At 42.1% G+C, this 20,918-nt stretch overlaps 1 protein-coding gene across 1 annotated transcript in view; it reads right to left on the bottom strand.

Annotated features, from left to right (window-relative positions):
• LOC149827900 (eukaryotic translation initiation factor NCBP-like) overlaps window positions 1-20,918 on the bottom strand; it is a 41,810-nt gene that overhangs the window by 12,852 nt on the left and 8,040 nt on the right. Inside the window, exons 2-4 of the mRNA XM_090019721.1 lie at window positions 2,797-2,889; window positions 2,605-2,709; window positions 2,387-2,464 (exon numbers count right to left, since the gene is read on the bottom strand). Of these exons, the coding sequence (XP_089875847.1) occupies window positions 2,387-2,464; window positions 2,605-2,709; window positions 2,797-2,889 (276 nt within the window). The remainder of the gene's footprint in view (window positions 1-2,386; window positions 2,465-2,604; window positions 2,710-2,796; window positions 2,890-20,918) is intronic.

The raw sequence follows: 20,918 nt of genomic DNA, 5'->3' as shown, positions 1-20,918 counted from the left end.
ATAATATTATATATATGTACAATTTTATATTTTAACATAAATAAACCAAGACATTATTTTTGCATGTCTCATTCTCCACTCTTTCCATTTTTTCTCATAATCGGTTATGGCCTTAGTTTTCTCATCCTCTATGAGTGCAACTTGCTTCCCATTCTCCACTTTGGTGAGGATAAGTTTAGGTCTCGGATCAGATCCATCCACTAATCCCCACAAACCCTTGTCCTAAATATGGTGCTTCATGATTGAAAACCACATTACATAATTAGTGTCATTGAGTTTGATGGGCATAACGATGACACTTTTATTGTCTTCCATGATTACAAAGGAGAGAGGAGAGTGAGAGAGAGAGACAAAGAGAAGATGTAAGAGAGAGAAAGATTGATGTAGAGAATGAGACACCCACTTGAGCCACCACAAACACTTGAGGAGCGATACGCGAGCACACGAATAATGAGTTTTTCAAACTTCGAAAAACAAGAGCACTATGGCTTTGATACCAAGTGAAAAAAATTAGAGCCTTCAAACAAGAACAAATGTCCACCAAAGAAGCCAAAGTGGACAAGCACAAAGGGCTACTATAGCCACACTCACAAAAGCCACTAAGGGCACACACCAAAGAAGGTTCACAAATATAATAAAAATAATATTTTTATTAATTCACACAAGTATGCAAAATGCATAAAGAGGGGAGATCCCCTATATATACAACAAAGAGGGAGACTGCTAACCATTGGGGACTAAAAAAACAAGAAAAATAAAAAATAAAAAATTACAAAAAGAATAAAAATATAATATATATATATATATATATTATACATGTATATACGTATAGTATACATATAGAAACATATAATATATATATATATATACACACATTATATATGTACATTTTAACGTGCTAGGCCAGAGTTGAGTCAGGTCCAGCTGGGACACAAGCCAAAACTCTCTCTCTCTCTCTCTCTCTCTCTCTCTCTCTCTCTCTCTCTCTCTCTCTCTCTTATTTACAAAAAACCCCTTTCCCCTCTTGAAATCCTCCCCCTCCTTTCCACCCTTGGCTGTGCTAGAAGAAGAAGAAGAGTGGAGGAGAAAGAAGAGGAAGGAAGAAAAAAAAAAGGCAGGAGAGAGAGAGAGGGGCACACCATACCTCCTGCCCTTCTTCCTCTACTCCTCCGTCTGCATCCAACCAAGAGAGAGAGAGGCAGTGACGCGATGGAACAAAACCCCCTCTTATTTCCTTTTTATGGTGCCCCCCTCCCCTCTTTCCCTCTTTTTTTAAAATGTTCATTTTTTAACTTCACTCCCTCTCTTTATACAAAATGTCATCCCACAACTCCCTCTTTTACTAAAAACTGCAATGGACCCACAAAAATCATTTATATATATATATATATAGAGAGAGAGAGAGAGAGAGATGCATCCTCATACCCACATTTTTTAAAATTGTCGTGCCATACCCTTCGTACCCTTACCTGTACCTGTACCCCTACCATGTGAAATTGCCAACATGATTGTGCCCCGTGAAGGATCATGTATTGGGGCAATCTCAACTAAGGGTTTCAATACATTGGAAATTGGTTTAGTGATGTTGGTCGTGTATCATTTGGTAGACAGCTGGGGAAAAAAGTAGCAGTCGCATGTTCAAAGGCAGCCATTCAGATGCTGCTCACGTTCAGGAACTCATCACAGACATTCTTCTGTGCACTACTGCTAAATGGGATAAATCTGAATTGTCTTGGATTAAGCCAGTTTGTGCTCTGGTTTCTTTATCTCTTCATGTGATTTGGGATGAAATCTCATCACACCCCTTTTCTGTGTAATTCTTTGTTTTCTGAATCTAATATCATCATTTTCTTTTTCTCACAAAAAAGAAAAAAAATATGCGGGTCATGAATTAGACATTTATCAATGTATGAAACCTGTAAGTATTCCAGGAGAAAGCAAAAAAGTTTATCAAGTGTACCACTATAATAAGACATCAACTACAAGATTAAACTAGAGTCCAAAGTAAATCTTGCTAAGACATCAACTGTAACACTGATTGTACATTATGAACACATTTTTAATAAGGATAGAGAAGAAAATTCATGGAGGAATAATGCTTTTCAGGCTATCCATATTGGTTTTGCTCATTTCTTTGGCTCTCAAAACACTTAGCATTGAATTGCTATAAATGTGTTATGGCGAGAAAAAGAACTGAATATGTTTAAGCACATCTCAATAAAAAGCATGGCTCTGACACTGACAATTTTACAAGCATACAGATGACCCATCAGAACAAGTACCAAACAAAAGCAGAAATTTATCATTAAATAGTTTCAGATAAGAACTATCATTTGGTCAAGCAGCTTTAATGTCCCAATTACACAAATGTACATTTGCAACTTACCAAGTCCTCCCAGAATCGTCCTGAAACAGCTTTTTTGAATCGTATTATCCACTTCCCACCATTACAATTTGCTGAATCCTGACCAAGCGATGGTTAATTCGAATGAGTTCTAGATGTCATTATCAACTGAATATTTGATTTACTTTACGAGAATTCCTTCATGTGAAACTGGTTCTGACATTATTCATTTGATAGTAAGGACATCACACAAACTTTACCTCCCACAGCGGTCGAATCCCCTCCTTGAAAAGATGCAGGTCTGTCGGACTTGGCAAAGAAGAAGGGCGTGCAAGATGACAATAACAGACCCAAAATCCTTCAACCTATAAAAGTTTGTACATTTGGCCTTATTCCATAAATGTGCATCAATAGAAGAATTTAGAATATTTTGTGCCCCTTACAAAACATACCGTACTGAAGTCCATTATCTTCTTTATATTATCCTCATATGAGGTTTGCGACCTAACTCCTGTACGGCGGGTGTACCAAAAGACAAACTTGTGCTGAAATTTCCATGTATGGAGATTATGTCAGAGAAAATGTCACTAATCTGTAAACGACATTCAACTATCCGAACTAATTTCAAACCAGTTACCAAATTTACATACTATCAACTATCCATTTCCAAAGTGCCAACAAAGCAGAGACAGCCAACTGTAAGATTGACAAATTCACTGCTTCCTAAAACATGGTAAAAAAAAGTCACTTGTGTTGCCATTTGGGCAAATTGTTGAACAGATGATGAATAGTTTCAGTAACCATCAGCTACAGTCAATCATAAGATTACAGAAATATTGTTAATGAATCATCATAATAAAAAAAATGGTATATAAACACTCCATGGACTTCAGCACCGTTCAAGGACTTCCATTCAAATACATGGCACCATGAGCTTATCTGGAAATTGCAATAGAACCATAAAAGTAATGATAGTTGGTGAACTGATCCTTTGGAATCTTCAGATTCAAATCAACCCAAAACACAGCACCTTGATAATCTAATACCCAAGTAGTCACCTTGATAACCTTTTCAATCTGTTGTGCCAACTCATGAGTTGGAGCAAGAACTAAGGCCTGACACTCAACTAGGTTGTAGTCCAACTGCTGTAAGATTCCAGAACAGAATGTCGCAGTCTTTCCTGTACCAGATTGTGCTTGCTGAATAACATCTAGGCCCTTGCAGAAAGGCACAATACCTCTCTGCTGAATTGCAGAGGGATATGCATAAATGCCCCTTAGAAGGTTCTCCTGCAGACCCATGGAATCAAAGGAATCATGAGCCCCATCAAAGGATGCAAAAAAATCATCTCCATCAAGAGAGAGAGAGAAGGGAGAGGATGAGGGTGGCACCGTCCACATGTGGCCGGAGAACAGTAAGTCTCCCGGCGCTCAGCCTTTGGCCTGGAGCATGCCGGAAGACCACTCCAGCGAGGGTGACAGCTGCAACTCTCCACAGAAAGACTGTTCAGAGTTTGGCCGGCTATCGGATTCAGTAGCCGGGCTGCATTGGCAGCATGGGCTGATAAGGCACCAGGCTGCCCTTGAACGCTTAGACCATTCACTATCATAGTGGGGTATCTCCTCTGACCAGAGAAGGCCAACGGGCATTGAACAGACCTTATTCCTGAAATTGTCAAGAGCCTTGAAAGACTGCTTGGAGGCCGGGACACTGTGCATGGAGGATGTCCATCGCTTCATATGGGGGATACCCACTATTGCTATGCATGACCTGCGCCTTAAGAAAGCGTCAGTGTTCCCTTTCTTTTACATGGCTCCAGATCTGATAGACCCCACACGCGATGAGTGATCAATGGATTCTCGATGCCATGCAGGAAATGAAGGAAATCAAAAAATACCGGAAGAGTCAGGATGGACTGATGTGAGATCCCGAAGGTTCCTAAGAGCGCGAAGAATACTAGACCATATGGTTGTGAGCGGTGCGAGGGTTGGCGACTGGGCTTGTGGGAAATGTTTCTACAGCAACTTCAGGTACCGAAACTGTAATATCGCATATTTTCACACTTAGTTAAATTTGAGATTTTCGAAAATTTGGCTAAGAATAGAAGAAAAATCAGTTGATACTCGATTTTTGGCCGATGCTTTGGAATTTGGGCTTGACCCAGGTCTCATTGTCAAGGCCTACACAAGCCAATCGAAACGTGAGAAAAAGTTTTATTTTTTACCTTTAAATTTAATAGAAATTCGAGTTATTTTTGGGCAAATTTCAGAAGCGAAATTCAAGTTATATATCGTTGGATGTGTCTCGAGATTCTGAGTGTAACGATATTTTATTTTCCTTGATTCGGGCTACGATTAGCAGTTTGTCGGTTCGGATCCGAACTTGGATCGGACCGGATCTGATGAATTTGATCCAAATTAATATGGATTTGGACTCTATCCAAGACCCATATTAATCTTGATTTGATCCAACCCAAGACCCATTTGGATTTTTGAGATGGATTTGGATCTTGGATCTGAATCCAAATCCAAATCCATGCCCAACGATTTTTCCAACTTTCAATTCATTAGAAACCTTTAAATTGGAGTTAATTAATGTTAAAAAGCCTCCCAAGTTAATTTGATAATTTTTGGAAGCTTCTAAAAATTTATTTATTATTTAACATTAAATAATTAATTAATTTAATTCCGAAAATTTATTTTGATATTCGTTTAGGACTCTTGATAGAGCCCTTAAACACTTCTAGAAGGATCTAAGAAGGTTTGAGAGGCTTAGAGTCCATTTGAAATAAAACTTTGAAAAGTCAACTTGAGAGTCCAAAATTTTTGGAAAACCCAAGAGAGAAAGGAGTGCATAGAAGAGAGGGGTCTCTCTCTCCATCCCTTCTTGTAAAGCCCGTTAAAAAAAAAAACGTGTCAGACACGTGCCCTGCATGTGTCGGACACGTGTCGGGGTTTGGTTCGCTGCGTCGGGCCTAGGTCCAAACCAGACCCGAGCCTGACCCGGGTTCTCGAAGCCTTGAGAACCTGCGTCTTTTAAAAGACGCAGGCGCTTCGGGCGAGGGATAGAGACCCTCGCCCCTTCTCTCTCCTCTCTCGTCTCCGTTCCTCTTTGCGGCCACCGCCTGCGTCCTGGGTGATGCAGCCGCCGACGATCGTGCCTCCGACCACCACCTCTCTGCCGCCCGTCTCCGGCAGCCTGCTGGCAGACCCCAGCGATCGGAGCCACAATGACTTCCGTGCTTCGACAACCTCCCCGTCGCCAGCGATCGCAGTCGTCGGCCATCTTCCCCTTCAAGCTCAAGCGACCTCCGACGCTGACGGCAACCTCCAAGCTCCGGTGACCCCCACCTTTGCCGACCCCCTTTCGTCCCTTGTGTCGCAGGACGTCAGCGACCTTCGACTGTCGACGACCATCTCTCATGCTCTCCAGGAACCTCCATCGGCTGACGGCCACTTGCGACATCGCCGCCAACCTCCCGTCCGGTTGTCGGCTGCGCCAGAACCCCGACGTCAGAATCATCGACCTCTCGTCCCCCCCACCCCTCTGTTGTATCTCCCTGCAATCGCCACCGTCAGGCACCTTCCCCCTTTTGTCTCCCCGTCTCTCCAGTGCTGCCAGCGGTGATCGAAGCTGCCGGCGACGATCGGAGCTGCCGACGACCAACCCCTTTCGGCCTCCTTCCAGTGTCTGGCAGGCAACCTGACGGCCCCTATTACCCCGACCCTTCGATCGGCGGTCTCCCAACCTTCCAGCCACCGACGACTCCCCTGTTGTTGCGATCATTCGAGGTAAAAAGCCCCTTCTCCCTTTTTCTCCTTTGCGAGAGGTTGAACGACAGGGGGGGGGCTGAGCCCCCTGTCGTCGTCTCTTGTCGGCAGGGGATTAACCCCCCCTGCCTTCCTTTTGGAGTCGATCGACAGGGGGGTTGAGCCCCCTGTCATCGCCTCTTGCCGGCGCAGGGGGTTCCGCTTTCCCCTGTCCTTGCTGGGTCGGCAGGGGGTTCCACTTCCCCCTGCCCTTCTTGTTGTGCCGACAGGGGGCTCCGTCCCTCTGGCATTCGTTTTGTCGGCAGGGGGCTCCGCTTCCCCCTGCCGTTGTTGTGCCGGCAGGGAGCTCCGTCCCCCTGCCAATCTCTTTGTCGGCAGGGGGCTCTGCTTCCCCCTGCCGTTCTTATTGTGCTGACGGGGGGTTCCGTCCCCCTGCCATTAGCTTTGTCAGCAGGGGGCTTCGCTTCCCCCTGTCTCCTGTTGCTTCTCGGCAGGGGGTTCTACCCCCTGCCTCCTGCATTTTGTCTGTAGGGGGCGAAGCTCCCCTTGCCTCCTTTGGTTTCCCAACAGGGGGCGAATCCCCCCTGCTTTCCTGTTTTCGATCAGGGAACTTCGCCCCTGCATCTCGTTTGTTCTCCGGCAAGGGGCTTCGCCCACTTGCCTTGATCCTGTTGCCGGCAGGGGTAGAGCACCTGCCTGTCTCTTTCCCAGCAGGGTGTCCTGATTTGTGTTCTGACAGGGGGTGTTCCCCCCTATCTTGTTATGGCAAGTGTGGCAGGGAGCCTCTGCTCCCTCTCCTGCCTTTCTCTGTTCTGGCAGACAGGCAGCTCCTGCTCCCTGCCTCTGTTGTTGTTGCCAAGCAGGGTTGAGTCCCCTACCTCTGGCACCCTTGTCTGCAGGATGCAGAGTTCCTACATCTGCCTCATGCAGTCCGGAGGCCTTGCAGCCTCTGTTGCCTTTCTGCTGGGAGTTGAGCTCTCTCGTGTTTGGGGTCTGGTACCACTGCAGGTCTTACTGGACCCGCTTCTTGTTTATATTGCAACATATACTAACGTCCCAAGCATCGCAGGTTGAACGGTAGATCCAGCTCGCCTTCGTGGCTCGAGCTTGCGCTTACTTACGTCGCTGGCGTACGAAGACCTGCAACTCCTCAAGGTAGGGGATTTTTGCGTAAAAGGACAATGAACGGATAAATGCTAAAACAAGAAAAGATAACTAAAAGAGGATGATATATGTACACGTATAATATATATACGTATGTCTTTACCTTCAAGGGCGCGGTTTCGCGATCCTTATCCTCTTTACTTTTCTTGCACTTTCCTTTATGTTGCCGCCGCGTTATATGTGCCTAGGTTTTTAATTCATGTCCTTACATTTCCTGTCTTTTAACTCAAGGACGCGGTTTCGCGATCTTTGTCCTCTCTACTTTTTCGTACTTTACTTTTCTACTGCCTACTTTACTGTCCTATTGTTGTGATGCTGGCAGTCGCACTTACTTTTGTATGTGTTTGTCTTTACCTTGTTGCCGCACTTCGTGCATATGCTTTGCTCATGCATGTATTCTTATCTCTGTCGCATGCTTCTTTACTTGCTTACGCTTATCGTTTAATCGAGGTGTAACCCCGTGCCTCGTGAGTCATCCTTTACACTTGCTTAGTCAGTATAGGATCTCATATCTCGTGAGTTGCTCACGTAGTTGCCTGCTTGTGCGTTTCGATAATCGAAGTATGATTTCATACCTCGTGTGTAGCTCTAGCGTTCTATCCTCGCGGTGCAGCATCGCCCGTCGAGTCTTGCCCCTCGATTTACCATTGTATTAGTATGTGCACGGGTTTGCCCTTTGTCAGCTTGCACTCCCTGAGTGCAGCTTCGAGTGTATAGTGTATATTGTTTTACTTGTCTTAAGAGTCACGACACACACTTATGCACTTTGGTTCTCCAAAGATGATGGTCTTAGGTGCAAACCTATTTTCAAAGATATATAGCTTTGTAAAGCAGAGGTAGCGGCTAGATCTCTCAAATCGATGTATTTGTGAGAAGTGTGTTGCAACTTCGGTTTGCGTATCCAAAACGACTCAGATCATCCTTGTTTAGGAGCTTGTGCACGAGTAGGGTGAGAATCCTATTCAGGTTTTTTTGCCATCGCTAGATTGGCGTTATATCACCTCAGATACGAGGCCTAGTCTCTAGGTTTTTGGTCAAACCAAGATAGTTAGCGCCTTCCTTTCTTCGTGAAGGTATTGTTGTTGGATTTCTTAAGAGGAATTCATGCTCCTCCTCTTGTAGTTGTACTCTTAGTCACGTACGGTATGTTTGGACTACGAAGAGAAGGACGAGAGGTCTGTAGTAACCTCTAAACGTGTATTGACACATTGAGCTAATCCTGTTATATTGATTTCGCCTTATAGGCAGAATGCTTGCGATCGTCTAAAGGACGATAAGTTGAAACTTGAACGAGTTCACTGTAGACTGTTGTAAAGCAGAAGTGTTAAGGGATTTCCTGCAAGAGAATTCATGCCCCTCTCATCGTGGTTGTACTTTTGAACAGGTACGTTGCGTACTACGATGAGTAGGATGAGAGGTATGTGGTTGCCTCGAACGTGCAACGACGCGTGTTTGAGATCATAAGAGATGTTTCTACCCTCACTATGAGTTGACCCCTCTCATCATGGTTGTACTTTTAAACAGGTATGTTGCATACTACGGTGAGTAGGATGAGAGGTGTGCGGTTGCCTCGAACGCGCAATGGCGCGTATAATTCACATAAATGATAATCATGCGCCTTCACAGGCAAGACGCTCGATTAGGTTGAAAGACCAGAGCATGTAGAATGGGACGGCGGTTAAGAAACCTCCTGTCGTGCTCATTCGGGACGGTTTATCAAGAGAGAGGATGGATGGTACAAAACTCCGATGGACAGTCATTAATGGCAATCACGGGCAAAAATCTGACTTCCCCAGTCATCGGATGTTAGGGAAAATACTTCAGGCCACTTCTGCAGAAGTTGGATGCATCCATGGGCCTTTGTTTGCCTTTGGAGATTTACTCTCTTGGTCACTGGCCGTCCCCTTAGGAGCGGACTCAGTCAGTCATTTGGAGTATAATAAAATACATAGCATAATAGACCCTCGGATCGATCTCGGTTGTTTCTATGTTTTGCCTTGTGCGTACCCACAACGGCCTGCTTATAAAAAGAACAAGATATAACTTATGCACACGATTCTGAGATATTTGTATTGTGATGTGACTTGATTGCTTGCTTACTCTCTTGGCCATACGCTACCTGTTGAGTTGTGCACGCCTGTTGAGGCGTTACCCTAGTTGGTTAAACTGCTTACGCAGTTCCTTACTTAGTAATAAGTAGCTTCGCATACTAGTTAAATGTTTATCCTGAGTAGCTTATGAATTGCATATGATGCAATGGCTTATACTTTACGATTAGTATAATCGCTTGCCGATGTAGTGTACGCATTACTACGAAGGCTTGTCTTATGCAATTGCTTTGCTTGACTGTTGGATAGAGTTAGTTATTTTTCTCCTTTAGAATCTGTGGGATCACTATAGTTGCTTGTTTAGCACTATGATCCTTACTGCTCTTGTATGTAGTTGTTTGCTTTACTAGAGCTTTGCTTACTTCACAGCACATTTGGTTAGATCTGCTAGTCTTGCTTTTTCCTGCTTAAACTAGAGATTATCTTGCTTATTGCAGCCTTTGTTCTTCCTTGTCTTTTGCACCCCTACTAGTCTGTTGTGGGACTGACTTATTTCATGGGCAGGTGGTGAACAGGTTATACAGCTTGCGATGGCACGATGACGTGATGCGTTCAAGGCAAGGCCCCTTTCCTGACGTTGCGCTCCTGAGGACACTTTTGATAGATGTGGTACAATGTTTCTTTGAAAGCATATATTCTAATTAGAACTCTAGATTTCTAAAACTGTATTATCAAAACGTGGTTCTTCTTTTCATTTCAAAATGACTGTATATTCAAATTGCAAATCGGTTTATAAGGGGAAGAATGCATTTGTATTGTAATGCGCCCAAAGTCTAGGGATTTGCTATTTTAAACATGATCTTCCACTGAACTTCTGTTTCAAACTCTGATAAATGATTGATTTCAAAGCTTTCAACCTTTCTCATAAAAGATTTCAAGTCCACAATTTTGGGGCGTTACACTTCTAGATGGGTCGGAGAATGGGGGACGTCCCCCCTAGAGCCTTATATATATATATATATATATATATATATATATATATATATATATATATATATATAAAATAAAAAAAAAAGGAAGAAAGAGAAAGAGAAGGAAAAAAAAGAGAGGGAAAGAGTGAAATAGGAGAGAAAATGAGAAGAAAAAGAAGGCTACCTTATTCAATCATATGTCGTTTCCACCATCAAATCCACGTTTCTTTTCAATCTACACGTAAGGTATGGGTTTCTCTCTTGTTTTGAATGAGAAAAAAAACATGGATTTGTATTTCATGCAATGTTTTGGTCAAACTACATGGAGAAGGAGTAAATCTGGATATTTACTCCAATAAGAGTTTGATTTCTCTTTTTTTTGAAGTTTATATTGGAAAATATATATACATATAATGATGCTTGTATTTGTGGATCCCTAAATCGAGACAGATTTGCCATGTTTATAATATGCGCAAATCTGGTCTAGGTTTAGTGCATGTGTAATCTTGGTAACGGGGTGCAAGAATAAGTAGTTACATGTGCTATGGTAATTTGATTTGTTGATGCAGGTCTAATCTGAAAAATATGTAAAATCGTGTTTGATGGTTGTGAATCATGCATAATTGAATAAATAAAGGCATACTCGTGCATACTTGATTTATGAAGCAGTACAAGCATGCAAAACCGAGTGGAATCATGTATTTATATGCATAGAGGAAATTCCATATACATGCAGCCTAAGTTAAACCTGTATATGTGTGCCTCATTGAATCTAGATATATGTGTTTTTGCATGTATATATATATATATATTTATTTTCCATTTCAAAAAAAAATTTATAAACATACGTATATATATATAATATATATAGCTATGTTGGGTGCCCTGGTGGGCTGGCTCTCTGGCCAGCCAAATCAGGCCTGACATGTCAGGCGCTGCCAGGTGTGGCTGGGGTCCGGTCGGGCTGAACCAGACCCAGCCTGGTGCTGGTTGTGCACCTAGCAGCCCAGCCGAGTGGCTCGACTGGGCATGCCAGGCCGTGTCGGGCCCAGTCCAGCCTGCGGCTGGACTAGTGCAGGCCTGGCAGCTTCCTGCCAGGTCTACCCAGGTCAGACCCAGCTGATTGGGTTCAGCTGGGCCTGAACCGAACCCCAGCCGACTAGGTTAGCTGGGTGCAGTTGGTTCTTTTCAAAAAAAAAATGTGTTGTGTATTTTAAATTGTTAAAATGTATCATTCAACCTTTGTAATATTATATATATTTTAAGAGATTTGGAGGGGGTTTTTCCCCTCTTCTTCCTTTCTTTCAATAATATTCAACTTATGACTTTAAGTCATATTTTTGCCCCTTGTGTGGGTTTATGTGTTTGCACATTATGTGCTTATGTTGTTCCCTTTAATGGGTTTATTCGCACTTCATGTGCATGTATGGGTTCATTATTGAACCTAATGTATTCAAAGTCACTTTCTAACATGGTATCAAAGCTCGGTTACGATGGGATTGTCTCTTGGCGCAACGAAAAGCGTGGTGCTCAAGAAATGGTGAAGTATTCATTGTTCTTTTTTTATTAGAAGTTTTTCGGTATGTATCTCTTTTCTTAACATATTATGCATTATGAAACTATCTTTCTTGCACATTTAGTGTTTTTAGTTGAATCATTTCCTTTCACTTTTTCGCGTGTTCGTATATCTACTTTTAAATTTGGTAAACTTGTTTATTGTTCAAAAATATAATTCTTGGTTATATAGTTATCGATTTCTCATCACATATAATAGTAATTTATGTTTTGCAAAATTATTTTTTAATTATGTGAGATTATGATTTTTCATAAGAATTTCGTGATTAACCTATCAGTTAACTTTTTAAATACGATTTCTTGCTAAATTAATGATCTTTTCTTAAAAACTCTTGTGTTTGGTTTTTTTGGCAAAACTTTTTGTAACTTATATAATTCTTGTATAAGTTAATGTTTTTTGCTATATTCTTTGATTTACTCATCTAAATCTTTGCAGCTTACCTCTTTATGAATCCTAAGTAGTTCTTGTTAATGATAAGAACTCCTAAAGATGTTTCAATGATTTTGGTTTATTTAAAGGATTTTTTGTGATAAATAGGTTGTTCAAACCATTGTAAAAGATTTTTTAAAAGAATTTCTCACACTATATAGAATGCATAGTGTGTCTATTACATCTTTTTGGTATAAAAGATTTCGTTAATTTTATTGATACAACTTTACAAACTTGTTGGTTTGTATTTTTCACATAAGATTTCAAAACCTCTTGTCTATGTTGACCATCATATGGTCCTCTTTGTCCTAAATTACATTTATCAAGCATATAATTTCATAATTAAAAGTTTGAGAAATCTCAAGGATTGCTCTTTTTATAAAGTGCATACTTGCTCCCTTTTGTGTGTTTTGTATTTTATATACATTTGTTTCTCAAATAGTTGCGCTTGTATGCATTTCCTCTTTTCTATGAAATACATGCCTTAGTGCATGTTTGTTTACACCTTGGTGTGTAGTTGTTCAAATATTGTACGAGTGCCCTCGTGCACATCTTTTTGTGCTTGCATATGTATTGTCTCTTCGTAGACATTTCTTACATTATGAAGCTTTTATGCACATTTCTTTTTGTGAAAAATATAATGAATTTAGATATTGACCCTTTTTAAAATCATTATAAAACATGATAAGTACTTATAGCACTTTGTACGTTTCCGCATATCTCATCACAATCAAAGGATATTTAAAACTTGTTGTATGGGATTTTTATCCCAAATCTATAAATTTTCAAGTACTATTGAATATTCTTTCTTTGAGTTTTGAGTTAAAACTCTCTTTGTGAACCATTACGGTTCTTGTGATTCCTTTGATTAAAAAGCTTGATTGTCTTGGTTATCCCAAGATGTATTCTTCATGTCATTATGTTTGTTGCCAAGGTATTCTTTTGACTTTTAATGGCACTTATTTTATCCATCACATGTTGTCATATGATGCATCAATTCTTTTATGGCCCTATTGATTATATTAGAGATTTTTGAGGTGAGTTATGGGCACCTCGTGTTATATCATTCTAGATTGTCCACTTGCCATATTATAGATGGTGATTGAGGTGAGTTATGGGCACCTTAGGACTCTAGAATGATTTGGTATATGATCTCTAATTATGAGTGTGGCACTCATTGTTATGTCATTTTAGTTTGTCCACTTACCATATTATAGATGGTGGTTGAGGTGAGTTATGGGCACCTTGGGACTCTAGAATGATTTGGTATATGAGTGTGTCACTAGTTTAATGTTGGTCATTGATCTTATGGATGCTCTTATTTATATATAAATGTGATGGATATATAATGTTTAAAACCTTAAATGTTTTAAGGTATATTAAAATCAAGGTTTTGGGGGTTTTTTTGCTCAACCTTTTATTGTTTATGAATCATATGAGTGCATTTGCACATTTATGTTTTGTGCTCTTATGCACAAGTATTCTTGGTGTGTGTATATTCACACATTTTATTTCAAAATGATATTGTTATGAGTATTCTTTTTTGAAGAATATTGTTTCAAGGTTTTATTTATATGATTGTCATTACAAGTTTTATTGCCTCAAAAGTCTTCTCCTTTTATGCCCCTTATCTAAGTGTCATCATATGTAGACAAGAATTTTATTACACCTTCGTGTGTTGGTTGCCCTTTGTTGGCTTTTGCTCTCTTGTTCTAGTAGCTGAACACACTTGTCTTGAGTGTTATTTTATGTAGACAAGGCACGTTGATTCACACCATGGTGTGTGATTTTAGCCTATGTTGGCATTTGTGTCCTTGTTCTAGTCGCTGAGTTATATGCCCATGGTTGGCTTCTTTCACTCAATTCAAGTGTCATTTTATGTAGACAAGAGAGTATTGTGTTTTTAGCCCATGGTTGGCTTAATACTCTTGTTCTAGTAGCTGAACATATTTGATCTTAAGTGTATTTTTACGTAGACAAGAGATGCTTTTTATCCATGTTGACGTGTATTCTCTTGTTATTGTCGTTGATACACTCATTTCAAGTATTATTATATATAGACAAGAGGTATTTTTACACACCTTAGTGTGTGTCATTTGGCCTTTAATGGCATTATATTTATATTCTTGATCTAGTAGCTTATACACTTGATTTATGGGTTTTGGAGGACTAATGAGGTAGTGGTTTGTAATGGATGAACTATTGTTGAAATTTGCAAAATTTCATTCATGACGAAAAGCTTTGCATGTTGATTTGCAAGCTTATGTTATTGATTCTGCATGTTGAATTGCAAAATGAAAAAGAAGATGAATTAATAACAAGATCAAAGAAATTAAAGAATAGTGTAATCTACGTTTACTTGATGTCCCTTCTCTAGTGTGGGAATCTTGGACATTGTGGTTTTGGAGAAACCGTGAGGATATTAAAACTCTGTGTGCGTTATTGTTGCCCCTAACCCGATATTGAGGTTCTTCTCCCAGCCACGGTTTTAGGGAGAATCTGTCACTTTGCTTGGGAGTGGTGTGCAGACACAGTTGTTGTTTTAGTATACCAAGAAAGTGGCATTATGGTTGTTGATTTTCATAGTGTCTCGACATTGGTTGTTGATTTTCAATGTTCTAATGGATGGTGTTGATTTCTGATATCGGTCGAGGGCTAAGTTTGAAACCCAGTAATAAAATACAACTTGTGTGTTAAGTTATCCTGAAAACCTACTTGACCTCGAGAATTCTTACCTTAGAGTATCCGCGAGCAACGGTAATTAAAAAGAGAAACATAAATTGAGTGCATTTAATAAGGACATGCAAATAAAAAGGAAATTATGATAAAAGATAATAATTTATTCATGCATTGCACTCAAATCATGCATATTTCTGTTATGCATTAGATCATGCATATTTACTTGTTCCCTTAGTTGTTATATGCTGGTGAATGCATGATATTGTTTCCGGATGCATGTTAAATGTCTTTATTGCTAAATTTGTGATCCCAATTATTTATTAAATGTTCTCTCATGCTTAATAATTATTCTCTACTACATGAATGATAAATTGAGATATGAATTTGTCATAATTACATCTTTCTAAAATATTGCATAAATCTTATCTATGTTCTTTTTACTTGTTTGTTTCATTAGAGGGATTTGTACGCCGGATTCTTTGGATTTTGACACCCTACTTTTGTGTTTTTTTCGCAGTCTCATATGCTTAATGGGGTGACTTGCTTTGAGAGGAGCTACGAGGGGACCACACGATTGCTTAGCAGATTCTTTTAGACAGCGCGGCTCTTCTTTTTGCTTTATTTACATTTTATTTGCTTATGTCTCGGACTCTATGCATTTTATTAAATAAAGTATGGTTTGGTTTGGTTGAAAATATGAGTATAAGATCCCTTGTGGTGGTGGTGGTGTTTTAACTGTAAAGGTCCCGGGTTTCTAAGAATGTTTTCACACTTGTTTAAAAAAAAATTGTCATTTTTTCACGGGTATGAGTTGGGGTCGTTACAGAAACTGTTGCAGGTGCTGCGGGAAAACATTGAGTTTGAACGATCCCAACCTCATCCTTTGTGAGTTCAGGCCAAGGCAGCAGGTTGGTGATGCTCGGGGGACAAGGGCAGGGAACAAAGCAACTGGTGAAGTGCGTAACAGATGCGGTGAGGCTGTGATGCAATCATCCTAAAGGGATGCCCTACTGTCAAACAAAATCCCAAACGTTGAGAAGGGGTATGAGAAGTTCGTTAATGAGAAGTGGCTTTTCAAGCTCGAGAGAAGCAATGGGATAGACAGACTGATGTAAGATGAAAGCAACCTCAGGGAAGGGCTTTCAGAACAATATGGCGGAGGAAGGATCGTGCAATCTCCGATGGACAGGATGGCCAGAATAACTGGTCGGACGACGGGTTGGCCTCCTTCTGGAGGGGGCAGGGAGAGGCCGTGGAGGCTCTCCATACATTGAACCCATGCATCAATCATGGGATTGAAGGTGATTGGGTGAAGGAAGTGGCCTTCACAAAAAAATGGAAAGGCAAATCATGAGGCGTGGGGGGAGGAGACTTTTGAATTTATCGAGGGAAGGCGAAACGGTGCGTCCAAGTGGGGACCACTCACTTTGGATTTTGCCCAAAATCGTGGGCTCTTGATCACAAGGGTGATGAGGTGGAACGGGGCCCACTAGGTGTGGTTTTCCATAAGCCATCCGTTGGTGGCCCCTCAAAAATTGGTAAGGGGTTATCGTTTCACGTGGTTCATGCAGTCGTTGTTGGGGCCCACTCAAAGGGCTGGAACGAACCCTCAACGTTTTTGGTGTTGTTGGATCATCTTAGAACTTGTTGACGCTCCAATCCAAACGGGACCTGGTTAATGGGATGCATAGCCGGGTCTGCACCGAGACCCAATCTGTTGACAGCCCTTCAACAAATGCACATGTGCTGAAACTGGGCTTGTGTTGTGCACCGGGGAAGAGCTGGCCCTAACTGCTTTAGGGTGGATTGTCATATACGACCTATGGATCGACCTTGGGGAAGTCAGGGTCATTACCGAGCACGGACAAGAGGAACTGATGGCGTCACCAATAGCTCGTGAACAACGTTGTTTTGACAACACGACGCTCGCAGAAATTTTGTCCAAACTCAAAATCAGCATTGTCGATGGTCCTAGGCGGCGGATAGAGAGGGAATTCAAACGCCTTGGAGGTATGTTGGCCAAATGGGTGGATAGCGACCGGTCGGATTAAAGCAGCCCGCAAGGGTGTTGTAAGGTTACTCTATAATTTGTTTTCCATGTGTGTTGTTGCTTGGAGTATCTGGGGTTTGGGGGGGGGGAGATAAATAATTATTCTTGGCGAATCTTATCAAACAAAAATTGGCCGACATTGTTTGTATTTCGGAGACAAAAATGGAGGAGTTTGATGAGAGGTTCATGGCACAAACATGAGAGGGTGTTCTTTTGATTATGTACCTTCAAATGGGAGATCGGGGGCATCTTGGTAGAATAGAAAGGGGGTTTGACGAGTACAGTGGTTTATCGTGGCCGGTTTTCTATCACTTTTGTCATTTGTGAAACCGAATACAATAGATTATTTGGCACTCATCTCGGTCTATGGTCCAGCTACATCGGCCTTAAAGCGGTCATTTTGGGAGGAACTTGTTGTGCTTGGCCAGATGTATTTGGCTAATTGGTGTATCGCACGGGACTTTAATTGTCTCCTCTACACTTATGAATCCAATCAAAAGCAAAGATACACCAATAGTACGTGGAGGTTGGATAATTTTATAGAGGCTTGGGACTTGGTAGATCTGCACATATCTGGGCCTTCACTTGGTCGAATAGGCGTAGGGATCCTTGCATGATTAAGCTTGATAGGTTTATTGTGAAAAGAGAATTGTGGGAGAGCATGCATGGTGGGCGGGCAGCCATGGGACTAATATCCATTTCGGATCACGTACCAATCATGTTGGAGTGGGGGATGAAATGGAAAAATCATTGTAGATTCAGGTTCGAACTCTCTGGTGGTTGAAGGATCCAAACTTTGTTGAAAGCATTAAATGTGGTGGTCTCACCCACAGGAATGTTCATGGGCTGCTCTCAAATTGATTAAGAAGTTGGACTAAGTGCGCAAGTGAATTATTGAGTGGTCCAAAGGGGAGGAGAATGTGTAGTTCAAGCAGATATAAGCATGGGAAGAGGAGTTGTGCCTATTGCAGGAAGCCATGACCACTCGAGTGGATGGGGCCCATGTCGTCAATGGTGATGATGAAAGGCAAAATATCTTGACAGATAATATCACAGAATGGAGGACGAGAGAATAAATAAACTGGAGGCAAAGGTCTAAGGTACATTGGATGAAATGTGGTGATAAGGACACCAAGCTCTTCCACCTTTACGTGTCTTCTCGAAGAAAAAAGAATTTTCATCCAACTATGTCAATTGGTGGACAAGTTTTTGAGTATGATGATACCGCAGGTGAGGCCACAAGATACTTTCGAGACATTTTTACAAATTCAGTGGTTGAGGACTCGCTAGACATTCAAGAGGCCTCAATGGGCTATTTTGATCAAAGAGAACAAGCATCACTGACTGGGGCATTTTTGTTAGATGAAATTAAGCAAGCCTTATGGGAACTCCAAACAATAAAGCACCAAGGGTTGATGGGTTCCCAATAAATTTTTTAAAGCAGTTTGGATCGGCATGTCAGGGAGATTTTATAGGTGTTTTCAGTGACTTCTATAAAAATTCATGCTTACCAGGAAGATGGGGAGAGTCCCTCCTTGTACTTGTCCCCAAGGAGCCGGGAACAAATAAGATTGATAAGTTCAGACCAATCTCTCTGTTGGGCACTCCACTCAAGGTGATAACAAGATTGTTGGTTGTTCGTCTAAAACAGGTGATTCATCAGGTGGTCGGGCCTTCACAATATGTGTTTGTGCCTAAGAGAAGATTACATGAGGATTGCCTCCTCGTGCATGAAGCAGTCCATACAATGCATAGCACAAAAAAGAAGGGTTTTTACTTAAATTGGACTTACACAAGGCTTTTGACTCATTAAGTTGGGACATACTCGAGTCTGGAGCAAGGTGGATGCAGGGGACAGGTGGATAAGGTGGGTAAAAGTGCTCCTCGAATCCTCATCAATTTTCATTTGCGTAAATGGCCAGAAAGGGGCTTTTTCAAACCAAAGGGGCTAAGGCAAGGAGATCTGATATCACCGCTTTTCTTTATCATTGCTATGGAATTTTTGAGTTATCTTCTCCTGCAGACCAGCAGAAGTGAGGTGCACGTAGAGGTCGACATTCCAAGAACGGATTACTTCACGCATATTTTGTTTGCTGATGACGTATTGATCTTCGGGGAGGCAAGTACGAGAAACATGAAAATGTCGTCTCTCATTCTTCAGATCTTCATGGAAACATCTTGCCTGCATGCCAACTTGGATAAGAGTGGGTATATTCTATTCAATGACGATGATGGCACCTTGGAAGCAGAAGCAAGCAGAATTTTTCAATGTGGTAAGCTATGTCACATAGGTGCGGGTAAGGCGATGTGGCACTTTAAAAAAAACTTGGGTGCGGGAGGGAATATATATATATATATATATATATATATATATATATATATATATATATATAATTTAAGAGTTAACAGTAACACTAATGAAATAAAAAACAATTATCATAATATCATCAAAAATTGCGCTGAGCTCGGCCTTAGCCGGGCCCAGCTCGGTTCGGCCTAACACGAGACAACAACAGCAAAAGTTGCTGCTACTGGAGCACAACAAGAGGACGAGGTGATGGCCCGGCAGTCAAGCCGAGCCGTTCCCGGTCCCAAACCGGGACAAGACCAAGCTGGCTCGGTCCACCAACAAGGGTAAGGGGAGAGGGCAAGCGGCCAGGCCACTACCAGAGGCAGTGGCTGCCGCGTCCAACCGAAAGAGCAGGAGAAAGGGGAGAGGGACAGAGCAGGGCCGAAGGCCCCTGCCCGCCACTGGTGGCGTGGCCGAGATGCAGAACCCGAGCCTGGCTCGGATTTGAGAAGACCGACCACCACCGTCGGAGTGGCCGAAAAAAAATTGGGAAGGGAGGGTGACGGCGAAGCAGGTGGCGTCGTTGTGCCCTCCTTGCCTCTGGCAGAGGCAGAGAGGAAGAAAAGAGGGTGACGGCAAGGGAGTGGCCTCAGTCACCCCCTTTCGGCATGCCTAAGGAAGAAGAGGAGGTTGGGGAGAGAGAGAGAGAGAGGTACACAGAGAGAGAGGCGAGGCGGGCGTTTAGCCTAGAAGAGCGAGAGAGACGGGGGGAGAGAGAGAGAGAGACATACCTGCAGTCGCCGCACCGAAGGAGATGGGTTGAGTTGGAAAGAACTCAGAGGAGAAGGGGAAGCGTCAGGGTCGAGGGGTAAATTTTTTTGCCCTAATCCCCCGCCCAGCCCCCATTTCATCGTGAATTTTTTTTTTGAGTCCAAATTTGGATTGTTATTTCCCTAGGTGCATTGACCACACCCAGGGTCGGCTTGATCGCACAGGGTGCCGCACCCACACCCGAGTTGTATCGCATCGACGTGGTTGTGGCACCCTGTTGGCCGAATCCTTGTGACATAGGCGGTAAGATGGAGTTGTCGATGAGATATTTGGGGATCCCTCTAATTAGAGAGTTATAAGAGCTTCTCTATGGACATCGATAGAGGACAGAATAAGGAAAAAAACTGAAAATTGAAAAGCCAAAGTGTTGTTATTAGCCAGCAGAAAGGTTTTGGTTAGGCACACCCTAACCGCAGTGGCTCAACACTGGATGGGTTTCTTCTCTATTATGACCGTTGTGCTTAAAAAGGTAAATCGGATCCTCAAAAACTTTCTTTGGGGGCGATGGGGACAAGACAGTGAGGGTGTCGGTTAGATGGGAAGTGGTTACCTTGCCACCCTCGAGGGGCGGCCTCGGGATCAAGGATCTTACGCGCTTTATTGATGCTCTGCTAATTAAATGGATGTGGTTAGTAGCTACGGAAGAGGGACAGGTAACTAGCATGCTAGGAAGCAAATATGTTCATGGGTGGCCTTGGCAATGGGTGGAGAGTTCTAAATGGAAACAGGGGTCGGGTTTCTGGAAGGGGTTGGTTAAAATTAAGTA

This window comes from Nuphar pumila, chromosome 10 (assembly GCF_984573655.1).
Source record: "Nuphar pumila chromosome 10, dmNupPumi1.hap1.1, whole genome shotgun sequence".
Lineage (NCBI taxonomy): Eukaryota > Viridiplantae > Streptophyta > Magnoliopsida > Nymphaeales > Nymphaeaceae > Nuphar > Nuphar pumila.
Note: the sequence above shows the minus strand (reverse complement) of the source record. Positions and strands in the feature narration are given on the sequence as shown.